The sequence below is a fragment of the Watersipora subatra genome, chromosome 1 (assembly GCF_963576615.1).
Source record: "Watersipora subatra chromosome 1, tzWatSuba1.1, whole genome shotgun sequence".
Taxonomy (NCBI): Eukaryota; Metazoa; Bryozoa; class Gymnolaemata; order Cheilostomatida; family Watersiporidae; genus Watersipora; species Watersipora subatra.
In genome coordinates, this window is record NC_088708.1 from 62,143,308 (window position 1) to 62,165,055 (window position 21,748).

The 21,748-nt window shown below is 34.4% G+C and overlaps 1 protein-coding gene across 1 annotated transcript in view; it reads right to left on the reverse strand.

Moving 5' to 3' along the window:
- LOC137390019 (receptor-type tyrosine-protein phosphatase F-like) overlaps window positions 1–21,748 on the reverse strand; it is a 40,916-nt gene that overhangs the window by 14,767 nt on the left and 4,401 nt on the right. Inside the window, exons 3-18 of the mRNA XM_068076246.1 lie at window positions 20,176–20,377; window positions 19,727–20,095; window positions 18,084–18,196; window positions 17,112–17,310; window positions 16,646–17,014; window positions 12,464–12,576; window positions 10,673–10,871; window positions 9,723–10,103; window positions 9,364–9,484; window positions 8,917–8,978; window positions 8,169–8,362; window positions 7,734–7,818; window positions 4,553–4,626; window positions 3,647–3,683; window positions 2,924–3,021; window positions 1,157–1,288 (exon numbers count right to left, since the gene is read on the reverse strand). Coding sequence (XP_067932347.1) covers window positions 1,157–1,288; window positions 2,924–3,021; window positions 3,647–3,683; window positions 4,553–4,626; window positions 7,734–7,818; window positions 8,169–8,362; window positions 8,917–8,978; window positions 9,364–9,484; window positions 9,723–10,103; window positions 10,673–10,871; window positions 12,464–12,576; window positions 16,646–17,014; window positions 17,112–17,310; window positions 18,084–18,196; window positions 19,727–20,095; window positions 20,176–20,377 — 2,748 coding nt within the window. The remainder of the gene's footprint in view (window positions 1–1,156; window positions 1,289–2,923; window positions 3,022–3,646; window positions 3,684–4,552; window positions 4,627–7,733; window positions 7,819–8,168; window positions 8,363–8,916; window positions 8,979–9,363; window positions 9,485–9,722; window positions 10,104–10,672; window positions 10,872–12,463; window positions 12,577–16,645; window positions 17,015–17,111; window positions 17,311–18,083; window positions 18,197–19,726; window positions 20,096–20,175; window positions 20,378–21,748) is intronic.

Here is a 21,748-nt window from a genome sequence, read left to right on the forward strand (position 1 = left end):
CACCTTCTCTATGCTTTTAATAGTATTAGGGAGTTGGTTCCAAAAATGGCTTGTTGGTAATCCACCCTGTGATGGCCTGCACAGGAAGAAGATTGTGTGAGATTTAGACAGGAATTTGAAAATCGGGTTTGATATATTGTGAGGGATGTGATTACAATAACATTCTTGATGGGCTAAAAGTATAAAGCGGTGTGAATATAGTGAACGATAGCAACGGCTACAAAATTCCAGAAAATGTACGTGTACCACCTCTGTAATATCATGAGAAATATATGCCTTCCCAAAAGAAATCAAGCTAATCCACTCCTCCCATATTATTATTTTAGTTTTTGATGATTGCTGGCATTGATACAGGCATGTGTTGTTTTATTTTCTTGTCCCAGCGTATTGCTTCAGTAAGATGCTCGATTTTAGTCATGGTAGAAAGCATAAAACAGCCCGGTTGTCGAAAAAGCGTAGTGTCACGATGTTGTGGGTATAAATATTTGAGGCTCATTTGTGGTTTAGTTCAAAAAAAATTAATTTCTATAATCAACTAGTTTGTGGCCATTTACTATTACAAGTAAAGCACTATTATTACATTTCTAAAAAAAATCCTGTTCACAACTCAATGACAATGACATTCCACTGAGACCCATTGTGTTATTTTAACACACAAATATACTGAATTGAATAACTGTGTTTTTCCAATATTTGCCACTAATCTGTTGGCAATAATGCAATAATTGACTGTTCTGTTTGTGTAATTCCATAATTGTTTAAATTTTACTAACCTTGTAACCTTCCAAAATTTGGCACATATCAAGCTATTTTACACCATGCATGCCATACAGTTTGAAGCCACATGGGAATCGACAGGAAACCACCATTAGCAACCAGCCAATCAAACTTTTTGACTTTTGTGGTAAAGATAACACATTGGGCTTTAAGGGATAATAAAGAATTAGCAAATTGGTGCATATGAAAGCCACTTATGATTTCAACAAGTTTGATGTGTTAAATTTAACACAAGGGGCTCCGCAGGGATAAGAAGAGAACGATATATCAGGAATTCATTATTAGGCTAGATTTTACATAAGCGCAAACACTGAACGACCAAACACATTAGGAGACACAGAGTTAAGATAAAGTAGGGTAATGGACAGGTGGCACCTACTTCTCCAAAAGTGTATTCGAGTTTTCTGATGGTGTACTCAGCAAACCAATATTCCTCCACCAGCCTCACCTCAAACCTCCCAAATACTTCACAAGAAACCTCTCCCTCTGGATAGTAGATAGAGCATTTGACCTATTCCAGAAAGAAGAAACATATTACTCAACTACTTTCAATGGCTTGACACAAGTTGTCTCTAAACTAAAGCAAAGCAAAACTTATGAAAAAACACTCATTTAGTTTTATTTCACTTTTTATCAAGATATTCATATATAAATATCAGTGTTTATCTGTCGTTCATCTGTCAAGCTGTAGCCATAAAGTCTTAGGAACTTAAAATGACCATCACAAGGATTTGAACTTGGAGCTTCCAGGTTGCTGTACCACAAATTATTTGGACGCATACTTGTGTAGCGCTCGCAAAAATACCAGCACTCCTGGATCTTAGCTTGAGTGCCACAATCATTGATTACGAACAAAACTTTGCCTCTTCTTTATTTACAGCTTTTACATAATTTATTTATTTTAATTAAAACTAGTTTTCTTTATAACTATATTTAATCAGTTTCATTTAAAACATGGTTGTTTGTATGAATATTGCCGTTTCATTTGAAACATGGTTGTTTGTATACATATTGCCATTTCATTTAAAACATGGTTGTTTGTATAAATATTGCCATTTCATTTAAAACATGGTTGTTTGTATAAATATTGCCATTTCATTTAAAACATGGTTGTTTGTATAAATATTGCCGTGTCATTTAAAACATGGTTGTTTGTATGAATATTGCCATTTCATTTAAAACATGGTTGTTTGTATAAATATTGCCGTTTCATTTAAAACATGGTTGTTTGTATAAATATTGCCGTTTCATGTAAAACATGGTTGTTTGTATAAGTATTGCCATTTTTAATCTAATATGGATATAGTACAATAACAAGCACAACTTCCTTTCTGTAACAGACGAGTATCGAGTTCTTTACGCTAGTTCATCATAAAAGCCCATAATAGAATTTGTTTTATGTATTCTTTCACACAATTTTTTTCAAATTCCACGAAATTGTGATTTACATTATCTCTTCACTCGGCCACACCAAGAACATCGGTTACCCTCACATGCTTCAGTGATGTATTTTATTTCGATACCTCATTTTTACATTTGTACCAGTATCGCTACATTCAAAGTTTTATTGGATAGCTTCTACAGCAACAGTAATCATTTTTATTCGCACACTTCTACCTACTGATTATTACTATTAATTCAGCATATTCATGATTTTTATTCAGTATCAAATATTTTTATTGCAATCATTGTAGTAGAAAAAACATGATCTATCCATTGCCTGCTGATTGTTTCACATTTAAACATATTTACCATTGTCTTATTTTTTCTGTATATTTTTTGAACTGCGCAAAACACCTTTTTCATTATACAAAATTTTAAAGGATTTCTATTTTACTATAATAAACTTCATATACAACAACCAAATCTTACAGATATTACAAGTTGTATAGATTTCTGGGGGTTGATATGCCTACTGAAGAAGCCACTCTAAAAAATGCGTAAGGCGCCATTTGTTTATTTGATGGTGGTGTGGAAATGACAATAGTAGGTGTCGGCCAGCTCCAATGCCTTCATATAAACGTTAGTATGGCAAATGCTGTATGTTAAATAAAAATTAATTTTCTGTGCAAAAACTTGTTTTATTACCCGTATGATGTCAGGTATTCATCTAGTTAAAGTATATTCTGAAGGTCTTGTCTCTTACCCTGTTGGCCTCCACTGGATTCGTCAACATAACAATAGTGGAAGAATTGGTATCATGAATCATCCTCCACATGTCTTCAATAGTCTGGTCAATTGGACCTGGTAAGATAACCAGAGCAGCCAATACATGCAAGAGGAACAACTACTAAAGTTAAGTACATAAACAAGCTTCTGAAACATTGAGCAATATACAAATTCAAGTGTTTGACAAATGTGTATACACAATCACTAAATATAGCGAGAGAGAAATGTCATTGACTGCATATCCTGCTCTTTAAATAACAGAATAATAGAGAGTGAGCAGCATTACGACAGCACATGGATAGAAAAAACACTATATCTGTATTAATACAATAGTGACTAGCACTACATTAGCTCATTGGTAACAATATAATAGTATATGGACACCAATACAATAGTGGCTAGCACTATATTAGCTCATTGGTAACAATATAATAGTATATGGACACCAATACAATAGTGGCTAGAACTATATTAGCTCATTGGTAACAATATAATAGTATATGGACACCAATGCAAACAGGCTTCTGGAATGTATTATGGTCGAAAATGAGGGTTTGACTGTAAAATTAATTCGCGTCAATATCATATTATTAAACACATGAGAATGCTTTATAAGAGTTAAAATGTCAAATATGATATGTGTGACATATGTGCAAATGTATATGAGAAAGAATTATATTGCTTAGAATTGATAGGGTACCTTGGCATGCTATGAATTTATTTCTCTTCTTGGCATCCTGCAATCATATAGAGATGGTTGATAGCTTTAAGTTAGCAGAAAACTATGACATACATTAAAGCAAATCTTGAAATTATGTCATCTCTAATGCTAGGAGGGTGCAACTCCAGAGGAAATATGTCAATGTTTCATCAAGGGTCCCATTAGAAGACTTATAAATAAAAATAACTACAGCAATATACTAAAATTATAATGTTTCACTTTCACTGTTTCTCTTTACAGTTCATGAGGAGATGATAATGTAACTTTAGAGGTTTTGATGACAAGGCATAGGATATAATATTAAACATTGATAATCAAAAACGCTTCTATCAGCAGATCATGAAATCTGATATAATGGCAGGTTTTTAGTAGCAACGGATGAAGCAGAATCAACGAGTATGGAAAACTGTGTAAGGAATTAAACAGTTTCTGTAAGGTTACAGTAAAAGTACAGAAACTATCATGGTACAGTTTTTATATCATACTATTGTAGAGCAAAAATATTACAGACTTCTTAAGCTTTCCGCATGTCTTACATAGGTTTGGTGGTTTAAAAAAAACTGCAATGATACATTTTGGCAAGGTTCATACTACTTTGTAGTTATATTAGATTTTTACGAACCCACAATTACTTGTATCAGTTTTCAAAAAAACCAACAGTTCTACAAGGTAGTCTGCTAGGAAATGCCATAGAATAAATCTAGATAGTTTGCTTTAGCAGACTAGTATGCTTGATTAGCAGTGTGTGGGAGTGTGCTCGTCTCCCTTCACCTGTGAAGCTCAGTAAAGGCATAAAAACCAATCTATGAGATTATATGAGCTATCTGCCCATCACTAATAAGGGATTAGAAAAGCTGGCCATATAAGGATAGTCAGCCATGATACCTGAATGTAGTTAGCGTTGATATAATCTGTGTCTGAGTCATTGGTTATAGTCAGTTTTACTCTTGTAGCGTCAGCTGTAACACATGGCAGTAAAACGGTGTTTTACCATGTCAGAGATTCATGTAGCGTCCTGAATAACTAAACACTTCAAAACAAATAGAGAAGGTAAATATGAAAAGAGTTCTTATAGAATTTTAGCTCAGTATTATGGAATGCCCAAGTACATATATACATATACATATATATATATATATATATATATATATATATATATATATATATATATATATATATATATATATATATATATATATATACAGTAAAACTCGGATAACTCAAACTTCAAGGGACCGAGCAAAAGTGTTCGAATTATCAGAGTGTTCAAGTTATCAGAGCACTGTCACAAGTCCATGTATTTACTTATTTATTAGTAGATACATGAACATATACAAACTATAATATAAATCAAAAGCACAAATGGCTTGTTTCAAATTAAATGCTTCTAATGTAAAGTTTAAAACGTTTTTATCAAAAAGTATAGAGATTTTTCTATCACTTGAGATTGGTTTGTTGTTTGAGGTGATGTTATTGCCAGGACGTTTTTAGATTGACATTGGCAAAACTTGATCGTTGCTGAAATGCTCAAAGAAAAGATATCTTTTTCTTTTGAGCGTTTTACCCACGATCAATTTTGCCGATCTTTCTTGAAGTTTATGGAAAGATTACCTTACTTTACCTGGGATTCGTTAAGAGCAACACTCCGAGGCAGTTCAATTAAAAGTTTTACGAGGTTTCACGGTACATTGTATATCACTCACGCTTTTTGAATGGATACTTATTGAATGTACACACGTATTTTGTGTTTAGGTCAAACGATGAATAGTTTTTTTTTAGCTAAGACAAAGTATACGTTTGATTTCAACAATTTTTAAGACGTTTTAAACATTCAACATTCCGACGTTAATTCAACACGGAATCATCGTCGGAAAACTATTCATCACGGGCTAGCCGGGTCACGCACTCAAAGACTTTTGCCACGAAAATACAAAACAAAAACAACATGCTGTTTTTGTTTTGTATGTGCGTGGCAAAAATCCTTGCGCCCGTGACCCGGCTAGCCCGTTCTATTCATCGTATAGCAGTATAAATAAAATTTCACCAAACCTTTAGAACAGTCGTTGACAAAAATATTTTGCCGATGGAGGTAATAACGACGCTTATGAATTACGAAAAGTTGAGGTTTACCTCTATGGCTTGGAATAAAGTGATTTTCTAAAGCGATAGCAACCGTTTCGGTAGCCGTTGGGCAAAAAACAGTTCGTTATAACAGTGTTGAATTCGAGTTATATAGAGCCATTTATCATTGCGTGGGAACGGACCAAGCAAATCCAGTCGAGTTAACCATGTGTTCGCTATATCCGAGGGCGAGTTATCCATGTTTCACTGTATATATATATATATATATATATATATATATATATATATATATATATATATATACAGTCCAACCTTTACTAATGATTACCTCAACATATGAAGTCTCCAACATATGAAGACTCCAACATATGAAGAATCCAGCATAAGATGTAAAATATGAGCAAATACATGTATGTGGTTCCATACCAGCAATAATTCCAACATACAAAGTTTGAAAATTCTGGAATTTTTACAATGTCTTAAGTGAAAATAAATTAGTAAAAAAGTATGGCGTAAAAACATGTAATTAGCAAAAAAGATATATAATTCGTTAAAACTTGACCAAGTTTAATTTAGAATAGAGTACACAGAATATTTAACTCTAAAGTCAGATATCATTGAGAAAAACTCTGTTTGCATATTTCTAAGGTGAAGTAACAAAGAAAACATATCAATTTAATTTTAAATACAGCTTTTGTTTTACAGTAATGTGTAACTACCTGCAGTATTTATTAAGGTGCTGTAAAAGATCTCTGAGCTGTGAAATAACATTGTGTAAAGGTTGAACTGCGTGCTACAGAATGAAGGTAGTGAGAGGAAAAGAATGGCAAACCAGTTGTTCAACAAACATGAAAGCTCAAGCAGACATTTGAAATAAAAAGCACACAAGCATTGCATCGGAAAACATTGTCTCGTTCTACATCAAAGTATCCAAGGCTACTCAATAGTCTCCACACAATCATGACAGGTGGCACATAGGGATCACACTTATTTAACAACAATACCAGGGTGCAAAATACAAGACATGCAACTTTTTCATTTTTCTTTAGACAACAAAAGTCTCAAGGTATCCCATATTTGGAAACTGTGTAGAGAGAATGGAACCTGGATATTATTGGCTATGCAGCTCCAAAACCATTAAAAGTAAACATAAAAATAAATTGTGCTACATATCAATTTGTAACTTGTAGGCTAGCTGTGGCTACACAAATTGTTCTTACAGAACTTTAGAGATTATTCGCTATGAGGTTTGAAGTGAACACAAGTTGGTGAGCCTAATGCCACAGAGATTTTCTGTGCAACATAAGGCCTCGATATGCCGATAGGCTGATATGTAATTGTACTTGAGAAGCATGGAATGAAAAGTAACGAATGCTAGTATAACGGATGCCAGTCGGCCTTCAACTTGGACCAGTATAATGAACTCCAACCAACCCTCGACTTTGGTCCAGCCAAACCGAAAGAAGGCCAAACCGAGAGAAAGCCCAACCAGCCACAAATCGGCCAGAGGAAAGGTGACTAGCCAGCCCCATCCGAGCCAGAGGGGTAGGCTTAAGGAGACTTGCAAGATCCTCACTCCTGGCACTATCTAAGGAGCACTCAAGCCAGACTGTTGTGTTGATTGTACCATACTCTACATTATATTTTATTATTATATGAGTTGAATATATGTGCTTATGACAATTCGAAGTGGCTGGTTCTTTTAATGTGGAGGAGTGAAGGGTCACACAAGATCCTTTACATTAGTGCTATGATTATTCTGACACACAAATAAAGACGTGGGTATATAAAGAGATGGGACTGATAAGTTGGGACTTTTCTAAGTTGGGACTTTTCTAGGTTCAAGATGAGAAGTAACATAAAGTATGATACACACAGCGGGGAAAGCCATGGTGACAAAGATCATGGGTTCACGCAATGCTATATGATGTCACGCATATACATGTTTAGTAATCGAAGAGGATATGGAGAAATATGGACTCACGTGCCATTATGTCTTTAAATCGATTCTTTTTCACATTCTCAGTCTTTTTTCCATCGTTACAGGCCACCTTTGGATGGCCTATTTGCTAAAAGAAAAAATCCTGTGTTAATCCCATACTTCTGATAAAAAAACAACTTAAGAATGACCTATAAATATCAAATAGGCAAAACTCTTTTTGTAACAAAAATGTCTTCGATCAGACTTGACTATAAGCTGCTGAGTTAAATTGGCATTAGAAGGGTATAGTAAATGTATTTAATATGTTCTTTTGTTGTCTAGATAGGAATAATTTTGAGTTACACTCATCTGTGAACCTCAAGTACATTTGAAGCGACATATAAAATCTGACATTAACATGGCAGGTATCAATTAATCCTTACTATCATGTTGCGGTATATTTGAAAACATTGTATAAAAGTCCCCCCTCCGGCTTACTGAATATTCATCCTTAAACGGGGAATCAGGGTTGTCTTCCTTAGCCTGCTGAACCATCAGGTGAAGTACAGAGACACGGATAGGAGTTGTATTGGGAGTCCCTAAACCAACATTGGCATAGAGATTCTTATCCTTCTTAGTATGAAGTAGAGGTTCAGCAGCTTCTTCTTCAATATGACGGGACCGCCTCATAGCTGTAAACAGTACAATCAATAAACAGTCTAAGTTCCATATATCAAAGTGGTCATCTGCTATATCATCCTCATGAAAATTCTTTGAGAGCTCAAAAATAAATTGTTCAAAATAATATATAATTGCTTTGTTTTACAGCTAATTGGTGTTGAGTGTTTCTGTATTCACAATACAGATCTATCCAGAGAGTTATTTTGGCAAGTGATATTTCACATAAAGGCTATGATTGAAGGCTGCTAACACACATTTGTGCGCCAACTTGACTAAAAATAATAACTCTATACAAGCCTAAGAGTTGATTAATACTCTGAATTTTGAACAAACAAAAGAGTAACCCTTCACACAGGTTATACAGGTCTTATAGATTGCTTTACCATTACAAAAGTGCAGAAAACTCTGAGTTACCACAAATTATGATAGCTATTTACTCTGTCAGATACTGCATCATTGCCAGAAATAAATAAATAAACAAAAGACAAATGACAAAGAATTTTCAGTGAAACTAATTTTATAAATAACAGGTAACAACAGGTAATAATAGAAACTCAGCACTTACCATTGGCAGAGCTCATTTCTAGACCAGTATGTTGCGCCCCAACTGCTTTTTCACTTCCTTTCCTAATATAATATAAAACAGCAAAAGTTTGATTAAATTGCAGCTAGTTGATTAAATCAATATAATAATAATAATAGGTTGATGTTAAGGAAGGTTGCATTATAGTTTGAATGCATCATACATTTTGCCAACATCACATGCACATCATGTTTATGTACAGCAGCGCTGACATATAGTGCCTACTGTGTAATACCATCATAATCAGATACATGGCAACACCAATAGTTCACAATTCATTTTTGACCGAAGCAGAGGCAGTAGGGTGGTCTAATGTAGCATGTAAACAAGTATTACCACAGCATGTGAAAACTGGTATACATCTCAAAAATGAATATCAAATGAAGAGTAGAGAAAACTTATCATTTTATATCAGATTAATCAACCTACCTTGAGCGCTTCCAGAGAAGCAAAACAACTAGAATGACAGCAATAAGTAGAATAATGGCAAGACCTCCGCCGGTGCCTCCAATGAAAACTGCATTTTGAAATGAATTTGCAGGTGGAGCCACTAAAAATTAACAACAAATGATAACAACTTAATAATGACACTTGTTTACATCTAAAGCAAAAACTGGCTTCTGTAAGATCTATTCTCTTGATGCAAACCTCTTAAAGACTTATACAAGAAAAGTTCTAGAAACTGTAAGGAATAGTCGATGCAGCTGTAACGCATTTGTGCACACTGCTGCTGACTGTCGATAGCACAGTATTGCATATAGTTACCTATACCAAAGGTAAATACCCACCTATTTCAATCTGCCAGTAGGGAGACGTAGTAAAATCAACTACATCTTCAGTAACTGGTTTTAATCCAATATAAAATGCATAGTTGCCAGACTGTAAAGGCTTGTTTACGTAGCTGCCATATGTATTTTTGTCTCCTATTGTGAATATATTGGACAAGCTTGAAACGGGTAACTCTGCTGTAATGTAGTAGTCCTCATTGGTCTCTATGTCAGCACTGCTCAGCTCCCTATTTACCCTGGATTTCTTCTGCACGGCTATTAACAAACTCTCATATCCTGGAGGTGATTGGCGGTTGAGAGTAGGAGGTTGTGTTGGTAGGGTTAGAGTTACTAGTGTGTCATTAACTACTGGCTTTTGCTCAGAGAAGCTCCACTCAATTGCTAAAATTATAAAATGTCCCTACACCTGATAAAATATGTGAGAGCTCTGTGTATAGTATTTTTACACGGATCTGAAGAACTAACAACAATAATTGAAGTATGTAAATCAGTGCACGCTCTAAATCACTTTTGTGTTTTCAGATCAGAAAATTTCAACAGATAGATGTAACTTATTTTGTGCGGTAATACTGGCCATCATGTGATAAACTGAGCAGCAAATTTTTCTGCTTAAACAGGTCAATCAGACTGGCTTGGCTAGATAACATCAACTGGTTCAAAAGAAAAGTAAACAATTTAACTCTATTTATGAGGTGGTACAATGAATACACATATTCTAAGTAACTTTTGGTAGAGGTAAGATTACTAGCTTTTCATTAACTACCAGCTCTTTGGAGAAACTCACTCAACTTCTAAAACAAAAACCGTGATTACTTAAAAATAGCATTTCCTAATCTAAACTTTTCTCTATCAGTCTCCAATCAGTCTCTTAAACTAGAAACTATAGCACCAAAGCAGCTAATATATCTTATCAGCAGGTGCATAACTGACACAGCTAACTACAAGCTTACCTGCTGGTTTAGTCCAGAAAGTGATAGGTATGGATGATTTTCCATATCCCTGTGATAAAACAGCCCGTACAAAGCATCTGTACTGTACTTGAGGGTTGAGTGATGTGAGAGTTATTGAGAGTAGAATTGTTTTAATAAAAGGAAGATGATATCTTGTCTCTGAAGGATTGTATGTGTTGTTGAGAATGTCACATTTCACCTGCGACACAATGTGAATACATATATAATGTAACACATAGGCTATGTATACATTAGTTGTGTATATATACAGCAGATAAGAATGAACTAATTATTGGTACACAATAATAATGAAAAATGAAACATCAAAAAGTAAAGAAATATGTAGACTAGAATCATAATGGGAAATACCTACAAGATAAAAAGGTCAAGGCCATCACTAAAAAGGCTAGATCAATTTATCAAGCTTATGATAGATTAATCCCATGGCTGTTAGTAGAAAGTATGCACAATATGTTTAACAAATGTCATTGCATATGGTTGACCCAGTCGGAAAAGGAAAAACTCACACTTAAATGACTTGTCTAAAAATAGTCTTTTTTTAAGAATGTTTATTATACCAAAGATCATAAAAAATATGGAGGAAAACTTGTTGATCCAGGTTTCTATAACATCTTACCATTCAGAATATCCTGTGAATGACTACGGATATGTGAGTCTTTTTGAAACTAAGACAATACGAAACTTGAGAGCTATCCAACTCTTTTGTATATAAAACTAGCGGATGGTCCAGCATTGCACGGGTATTAAAAATCATCTTATAAACAGTGACAGGTTATGCAGTTGCCTGCCACTTGTCATTAGCCTGGCACATTGCCAATGGCTAAATTGAGTAAGTTAGTAACCTATTGCTAAACTTACTAATAAGAGCTGTGAGAGCAAACATAAAATGACATTTTTTATCGACATGGCGACATATATAACTCAAAGAATCTATGAATCTTGTGTAGCTCGCTGGTTTAGTGTATTGTCTGGAAAACGGGAGGTTCTGAGATCAAATCTTTTGTGCTACGGATTCTCCATTCCAAAATTTCAATAGTTATAGCTGGACAAACCGAATCACACTCTTGCAAACTTTGAGATTTACATATAGATTATTTGTCATTTTTCGAGTTGTTAAATGCAAAATTTGAGAATTTGTTCCGTAATATAAAAAAACATGTGACATTTACTAATAGCTATATTTTCAAGCAGCTGAAATGAAAACTTCAAGTTATGATTGTGCTTATATTATATACTTAAGCTAACAAATTCTTCTAACAGCAACATTTGACAGAAAATATTTTGTCAATGTACACATTTATTAAACATGGAAATACGCTACGGAATAATATTATTTGATGGATTTAAAAATTTTCAAATTTGAGGGCAGACAATACTGCAAATCATTAAAATCGGCTAATACTTAGAGTTGTTGGTATTTTGAAAATGATACGACAATATGGAATATATGAGTATGATGATTCTGATTTATCGTAGACATCATTATGGTATGTAGATGTTTTGGTTTGCAGATACACTTACATATATAATAAAAAAGTCATACAGAAAGTTGAAAATGTGCTATCCGCATGTGAAGGTTTTTGCACTTTATTGCTTGCTGGATTGACGGATTAATTTATTTGCCATTGTATTCCTCTGCCAAAAATGGTCATCGAAAATGCAAACAGAAACAACAGCTGTGAAATATACCTCCTTGAATAATATTGGTTACATTTGCAGAAAAAATCAAAGGAGATATCAATAAAGGCAATTCATTAATGAGGTTATTACCTGATAACTTATGATTGGATGGTCACCATCTGTCCATATCGGAGCTTTCCATGTTAATAGTGCTGTTGTGCTACTCCTAGTGTCTACAGACAGCTCTGTAGGTCCAGCAGGAACTATAGTAGAATGATAGGAATGATCGGCGTAGTGCTGATTTATTTAGTTTTCAAACAAATTTGAAGTATACTAAAAATTATCTTTAAATTGGAACTCAAAAAGTTTTTAAAAAACTTCAAAACAAGGACAACTTCAAACAAGCACAACTGGAGAGTTGAGAATACTTTCCACCAGATACGAGTAAACAGTCGTCAACGTTATCATACTGACTATTTTGGCGAAAAAGAGGTAAAACAACCACAATTTTAAATCTTCTAGTGCTGACATAGATCAGCTGTCACTCACATATCTGCATCATTATTGGCTATTGTCTGTCTGTCTATTCATCAATTTGCTTTATCTGTCACAAAGCACAGCGAATATAGATGGGCACCAGGGTTTTCAAAAAGAATTATAATCACAAAAGAAAAATTTTAGGCTGAGGCAAAAATGTGGGGTTGTCTCACGCCTTCCAAACCAATTTCAAAAAATTCAGTATTATATAACCCTTTAGATAGTTAACAAACTGTCATTACCGAGAGTTACTTGTAAGTGTGATGTGCCCATTTATAACAGATCACCTTTGTTTCCATGAAATCATTCGACAAGGCCAAAATAAATACTAGCTCTGCTACAAATGTAATTTTGATACTGATATCAACTAGTTCAGCAATGGAAAAGGTTTTAGGTTTGAAAATAGTGAAGATAAACTTAGAAACCCAAAAAATATGACATGGGTAAAACAGTGAAACTGAAACTTGTAGCAGCAGCGCGGAAGCTAATCAACTCTGAATAAATTTATTTAAATAGTTTTATTTTAGCTCCTGCAATCAAAAAACATTATCATTTGTCTCCAAAAGTAATCAGATGGGACAGGCCAAAAATTTTTGGGGCAGTCTGCCCTTCCGCCCCAGATGAAAAAACCTTGATTGGTAGAATTATTCTGAGGCTTCGGAAGGTATTATAACATGGTCAATTGGCTCAGCTGGTTAGAGCATCAGTCTAATAATCTGAATGGATTCAAACACCAAACTGACCAAAGCTTTAGTTGTTTTATTAATTTCACCTACAGAATTTAGCAAAAAGGTTGGCATATTTGAAACAACCGCTATTTTAATGCAAAAATAATCAGTTTTGACATCCATACGGCGCTTTATCATTTCTAATAATTTCACATTGATGGGAAAATTACTTTTTAGTTACGAATAGAGAGGGCAGTAACAGTTGATCACTTTGCCGGTTATAAGTCAGTAGCAGTCGTTCAGTTTGTTGACTATCAAAACACAACTGAAAATCTCCTAACAATGAGTAATTTCATTAAGCAAGAACCTATCGCCCATCTAAAATAGAGCAAAGTTTTCTTCACAAATTCTATTGTAATATGTTTCTGTTTTACTTAACACAAAACATTAAATATGCATTAAAATCTAGAGCTTGAGCACCGGGATATAAAAACACGAAAAGAGACAAGAACACTTCATTACCCAACTCAGAAAGCCTGACAATCATTCAATGAAGAGCCCATAAAAAATGTAGGAACATGTATGAAAGCGATTGTCAATTGGCTCAGCTGGTTAGCACACTAATGTAGTCTGATAATCTGCTTGGATTCAAGCACCATACTGGCCAACGTTTAAGTCATCTTATTAATTTAACATATAGAATTTGAAAAAAGGTTGAATGATTTGAAACCCCTGCTATTGCAAGGCAAAAATAAACAGCTTTGACATCCATACGACACTTCATCATTTCTAACAATTTTAAATTGATGCGAAAGTCGCCTTTTAGTTACGAATAATCTGTGAGTCCCTTGAAGGTTGACTTGCAACCAAACTCAAATTACATTTATTTGGTATCAGAAAGTTCACCATGTCTTACCTGCTGTGTTGTAGGTGCAAAATATGTAGAAGTGTGATTAAAAGCTCTTAAAAGCTCAAAAATGAACAGCTAATCGCAGCCATCACGAAAACGCCGTAGGTTGGAATTCCTCTCCAAACTGGCTCAAATGGGATGTAGTTGAACACGATGTGCTTCTGTTTACACATTCAAGCAACCTCATTCGTCAAAATATTTTCACAAATATACTTCACAAATTCAATACAACCATGTATATTGTCATTACGCATCTATTTCATCATCATTGTAATGCTGTCACTTTGAGTACTGATATATCAAAACCTAGGCTATAAATTAGTTTAATGTTTTAGCCTTAGCTTGAAGGAGTGCATATCATTCTCTGATAAACATGAGGAGCCTGTTGGTCACCTGTGGTAGTCAAAAAATGCTGCAGAACTTGTTTGCGCCATTTGGCAGGAAGTATGAGTCACATGATCAGATAACGACTAAATGATTAAGCTAAGCTGAAACGAAACTGTAAAGTAGCGAGTATCTATAGTTGATACGGGCTTTCCGGTAGGACCCAAAATGTTTGTCATAAACTAGTGCAACGAGACATTTTATATTGAGCCTTTTATTAGCCTTTTAATTCACGTGATAACATCACCTGTCAAAACAATAACCGCGTCGAGTTGAGTACACCATCGAAATAAAGGGATTCTAACCTACGGCGGTTTCGTGAAGGCTGCGATTAACTGTTCGTTTTTGAGCTTTTAAGAGCTTGTAATCACATTTCCACATATTTTTTGCCTACAACACAGCAAAGTAAAACATGGTGAACCTTTTGATACCTAATAACTGTAATAGGAATTTTGTTGCAAGTCAACCTTTAAACGAACCTCAAATGAAGCTGACTTGGGATAAAAGGAATTGTAATGGAAATTTTAACCAGTCTAATGAGAACCACCCATTTCAATAAATCAATTATACATAAGATAAAGTATTTTTCATTCATTATCTACAAAAGCTTATAAATGGAGAGATCAGTAGCAGTCATTCAGCTTGTTGACTATCAAAACACAACTGAAAATCTCCTAACAATGAGTAACTTTATTGAGCAAGAGCCTACCGCCCATCTACAATTCATCAAAACTTTCTTCACAAATTCTATTGTAATACTTTTATGTTCAACTTAACACAAAACATTACATATGCATTAAAACCTAGAGCTATAGCACTGGGATATAAAAACACAAAAAGAAACAAGAACACCTCATTATCCGACTCGTAAAGCTTGACAATCATTCACTGAAGAGCCCATAAACAATGTAGGAACATGTATAAAAGCTATGGGTACAATAAAGGTGTCAAAAACTGACTACTTTGTATGATGAGCGTTCAAGTGTTAAAATAGTATAAGATGCCTGTAATATTCTTCCTTTGAAATTAAAAAAAATTTAAATGTCACTCAACTTCCCTTGACTAACTTTTGTAATTGTACATTTGGTAATAGACTAAAATAAATGCCGTTAAAAGTGGAAAAAATCAGTTTTTGTGTTTTACTAAATCGGTTCAAACTAGAAAAGCTTTTGTTTTACTTTTTTGTACTAGTTATAAGCTTGTTCAAAAATAATTAAATGCTTAAAAAGAAATCAATGCGGTAATGATATATTATCCATAGCATCAGATTTTTTTGTTACAAAGAGAGGATAGTTACTCAACTAAAATAAATTGAAACAATGTTAGGTGTGCGCAACTTTTCACACACAAGCATGTTGAACAATATTACACTAAATTGAAATATAAATACATAGACATAGCCGCTGCTACAGCTACTTTTTAATTTTTCAAACTTTAAAAGTTTTCAACAATAACAACATTGCAATAAGGTTGTTTGTAATGGTGGCAGCGAGTACTTTGTATCTGAACCTGTCCAATAATAATCAGCAGTGAAACGTTATAAAGTTCACAAATTGACCAGAAGATTGGCCATCAGATCTTAAACAATATTTAGTAAACAGAGAAACGGTTCATTTTAGATAATGAATAAAAAATAATTCATCTGTATAAAAGTCTGTTCACAGACTGACTTAAATATTACATTGATTAAATGTGTTTGCCTACCATATCTTATCGACAAGGGTATGTTCAAGTTGGGTTACAAGTAATAAAAGCACTTAGCATGAAAAGTGTAAGTTTGTAACAGAACCAGAACTAGGCATAGCAATGACAACATCCTATATGCATACTAACCTATCTCTATCCGCCAGTTGAGAGATGAAGTAAAATTAACTCCCTCCTCAGTAATTGGCTTTAGTCCAATATAGAATGTGTAGTTGCCCATGTGGAGTGGTCTGTTAACGTTTCCATCATATGTAATATTGTCTCCAACTGTGAACTTACTAGAGAGTCTATTAACGGGAAGCTCAGCTGTGATGTATGATTCACCACTAATCTCCATGTCAGAGCTGGTAAGTTTACTACTGAAGGTAGATGACAACTGAACAGCTATCAGTATACTCTCATATCCTGCTAGTGAGTAGAGGTAAGTAACTGTTGGTAGGGTTAGAGTCACCAACCTGTCACTAACTGTTGGCCTTATTAATGAGCTCCACCTAACGACTGAAAAAGTCATGCAAGAGTGAGCAAATCAGAATGGTGGATAAACCTTTAGTTACTCTACAAATGTCAGTCTAATATTTCACAGCTAGAGACTTACTGTCTGGTTTAGTCCAAAAGATAATAGGACTAGACTGCTCTCCATACCCTTGCGATGTGTTTGCCTTTATATAACATCTGTATTGTACTTGAGGGGACAGTGATTCAAGGGTTATTGAGGATTCATATGTTTTTACACTTGTTTTAGATTCTATTACAGCCAAGGGATAGAATATATTATCTATGACCTGGCATGATATCTACAATAGAATGTGAGTGCATGTAAAACAGACATATTTTGTGTGTATATTAATTATAGATATTTATTAAAAGTAAAATATAACTGTAAGGTTGTTAACATGGGTTATATGTTAATAACTGAATTCAGCCTGTTTAAACAACAATAAGCAGACACAGTGTTTTTTCAGCACAGTGTTTCCGAGATCAATTCCGGGGCGAATTTGTTCCTAACCCTAGCTAGTGCTGCAAGTGTGGATATTTTATCTTTATAACTAGACATACGACAGTCCAACAAACAAACACTTGATTTATATTATAAAAACTGTAAACTATGGGGCTACCACAGGTCTAATGATAATATAGCTGCACTGACAAATTAACTGGTTAACAACATTATATTTTTGTTAAGTAAAAAGAGATTTTCCATATTTTAAGATTTAAATAATTTACTTTGATTCTGCGGTCTTGGCACACTCAACAGCAGCACGGGAGTCCACTGAGAAAAGCGACCACAAAAATTGTAACAAAGACTTTACCCAGTCAACTCAGCAGACTTACTTGGAGGTGGATGATAAACACAGACAGGTTAGGATTAAGTGTAGTTCTAGTCAAATGACACAACTAGCAGCCTGATGATAACTACCACTATCAAAGCCTTACAGATTTACGAGTTAGTAGAGTGTTTAGGGTTCTAAATGAGCCTTTTTAGTATTTGAAAAGATGACCAAAGAACCGAATCAGACCATTTATGAGTATAAGTAATAGTGTTTCTTACACTCATAAAGTTAGTTACCTCATATTCCGTAATAGGATTAGTACGGTCTGTCCATATTGGAGGAATCCAAGTCAGTCTGACTGAAATACTGTCTCGAGCTTGTACAGACAGTCTCATAGGAGGACCAAGAACTAAGATAGAGTACCATATATGAGTAGTAAAAAAAATGATTCTCATATATCTGTATAAACAACTTTAACAATGACATAAATAATGGCTCATTACTAGTATGTTGTTAACTTCAACAAAGTTTTGACAGCCATATAAGATGGTCTACATATAATAGCCGCAGCTGCTAGAAAGACAAATTCTGTAAGAGTTCACTAAATGTTATACAGCTGAAAAAGTTATTATTTTAATAACTCTATATGTATAAAAACATATTTTTTAAAAACTGATGTATAGCGCATCCCCAGGTTATGACGTCCCTGTTTTACGATTTTTTCGCCTTACGATGTGGAACACGATGGTTTTTCATTTCCTCCTTAGAGCATTTTTTTCGCCATTCGACATCAACATAAGTTGTCTCTCGAAATTCAAATTTGGCGGTCGGTGTGCTGAATACATCAGAATAACAAAATTTCCAAAATGCTAATCACCAAAACTCCTCCCACATTGCCTGAAAGAGATATGATGCTCACACTCTTAGTTCAGCATTCTTTGTATTTCGTAAGTGCTTGATATTACGTGAAACGAAAATTATTGAAAAGTAAGTGAAAGTGAAAATTTATTGTGCATTTTAGCTCTTAATATAATATATATTATAAACTTTAATTCATTATATGAATATTACTACTGTATATATACATATAACTGCCTATATAACTTTAATTCGTTAGTCACAAGTCCTAAAATTGAATACGACGTTGAAGGAATCATAATCATAAGCAGATTATAACCACTAAATACACCAAAGTTACTGTAGGTAACTATAGTTACTAAGGTTCATACACTATTCTGTTACTAATTTTTAATATGTGCAGTATATATATAAATTTTTGATGCTTTTTTACCAAGAGGTGTTTGCATTAAATAGTTGCGATGGGTTTCTATAATCCTCTACATGGCATATTCGTCTTAAGATGTCGATAACGGAATGAATTGATGTCGTATGAAGGGGTCCGCTGTATATCAGAGTGCTTGTGTGCTAAGTATTTAATAAATTATTGTTCGAGTAAATTATCTTATAGAATGTATTCGCACATGCTGTAAAGCTGAATTATTAAATACGACCATGCTGGCAGTCCCATCCGTCACGTATAATAAGTAATACGTATCTCCACAACTACTCTTAAATTTGAATTGGTGATCGAGTCACACATATGGTGGCGCGCTGGATTTCAAATATAAATGTCTAGGTTCAATTTCCGTAGGTATATATAGGTATATATATACCTACGGAATAGGTATATATATACCTATATAGGTATATATACCTATATAGGTATATATATACCTATATACCTACCTATTATAGGTAGGTATATAGGTATATATACCTACCTATAATTTCTGTAGATAGATATTTTTTCCTAACGGCCTTAACGTGGTTTTGGACAGACTGATGGATATAAAGTACTATTATAGCAAAGATTGTATTCTTACCAATGAATAATTTGAAATTGGTAATATTGCAATGGGGGTACCTTACATAAACTAACCTATCGTGACCTGCCAATCGGACGATGACGTAAAATCAACCACCTCCTCAGTAACTGATTTCAGTCCAATGTAGAAAGTATAGTTGCCCATGTGTAGAGGTCTGTTCACATATCCACCATATGTAATGCTGTCTCCAACTGTGAACTTATCAAGGAGTTTATTAAGAGGCAGCTGTGCTGTGATGTATGAGTCTGCACTGGTCTCCATGTCAGAGCTGGTAAGTTTACTACTGATGGTAGAAGACAACTGAACAGCTATCAGTATACTCTCATATCCTGCTAGTGAGTAGTGGGAAGTAACTGTTGGTAGGGTTAGAGTCACCAACCTGTCACTAATTGTTGGCCTTTCAAAGGAGTTCCATGTAACGCCTGAAAAAGCCTCAGAATGATGGATTAACTTTCAGTTAATCTACAAATACCAGTCTTATATTTCACAACTAGAGACTTACTGGTTGGTTTAGTCCAAAAGATGATAGGCCTAGACTGCTCTCCATACCCTTGCAATGTAAAATATGCCTGAACATAGCATCTGTACTGTACTTGAGGGTAGAGTGATCTAAGGGTGATTGAGGATTTATGTGTTGTTTCACTCGGTACAGAATCTATTCCAGACCAGCGATAGTATGTATTATCTTTGACCTTACATGATATCTACAATAGAATGTGAGTGCATGTAAGGTACCAGACATATATTGCATGTATATTAATTATAGATATGTACATGTATCAAAAGCAGGGCTCGACAAGTATAACAAGAAACATGATTGATATCCAAAGTGAGTAAAATATAGCTTCAAGGTTGTAAATGTGGGTTGTTATACGTTAATAACTGAATTTAGCCTGTTTAAACAACCGTAAGCAGAACCAGTATTTTTCCAGCCCAAAAGGTCAGGTAAGTGCGAATAGAAGAAACTTGAAATACTGCATTTCAAAAAATTTAAAAAAAAAACTTAACAAATTAATAAATGAGATATTAACTTACTCATATACAGTTTCAATTCATTAATTACAAATATTATCACAAACATGAGAGTATACTTCAAGCATTTCATCAACAAATGGTTGGTTCAATCTTTATCCCTTTTCATTGGTAATTTTTATCAATTTTTACAAATCATTTGGTACAATTGCTCAATGATCTGTAGATATATATTTTTCAAAGTTGGTATGTGTGTCGTTCTAGCTATAGCTATTAAAATCTTTAAATAGAGAATCCGTATCGCAGAATATTTGATTTCAGACACTCCGGTTCACCAGTCCGACACCTTACCAATTCAGCCACACGAGCTTGATGTATACATTAGACGATATATTTCATTAAACGGGGCAAATACACTACCGCTCTCCGTCATGACGTAATGTGATGGCGTAACATCATAAGAAGCGGCAGCTTTTATTAGTAAGCTTACTCAAATTATCCATTGGCAATGTGCCAGGCTAATAACAAGTGTCAAGCCACTCTCATTACCTCTCATTGTTTACAAATCTATTTTTAAAACCCAGACAATGCTTGGTAGCACAGCTAGTCTATATATTTATATATTTCTCAAAGTTTGTGGGCATGTGTGTAGTTCCAGCTATAGCTATTAAAATCTTGGAATAAGGAATCTGTTGCAGAAGATTTGATCTCAGACCCTCCGCTTCCCCAGTTCAATGCTTTACCAATTCAACCACACGAGCTTGATGTATTCATTAGCGATATATGTTGATATATAGGAGCAAATATGCTACTGCTTTCCATTACGACGTAACGTGATGGTGCAACGGCATGGATAGCGGTAGCTCTTATTAGTAAGCTTACTCGAATTATCCATTGGCGATGTGCCAGGCTAATAGAAAGTGGCAGGCAACTCTCATTACCTCTCACTGTTTATGAGGTGATTTTTAATACTCGGGCAACGCCGGGTAGCACAGCTAATATACTTATAGTTAATAAGTTGTTATAGCCAATTCAGCAATATTGAAAACATTACCATGGTTTTGTTATCAATTTTACTGTTCAATCTAGGATGAGGTTAATAA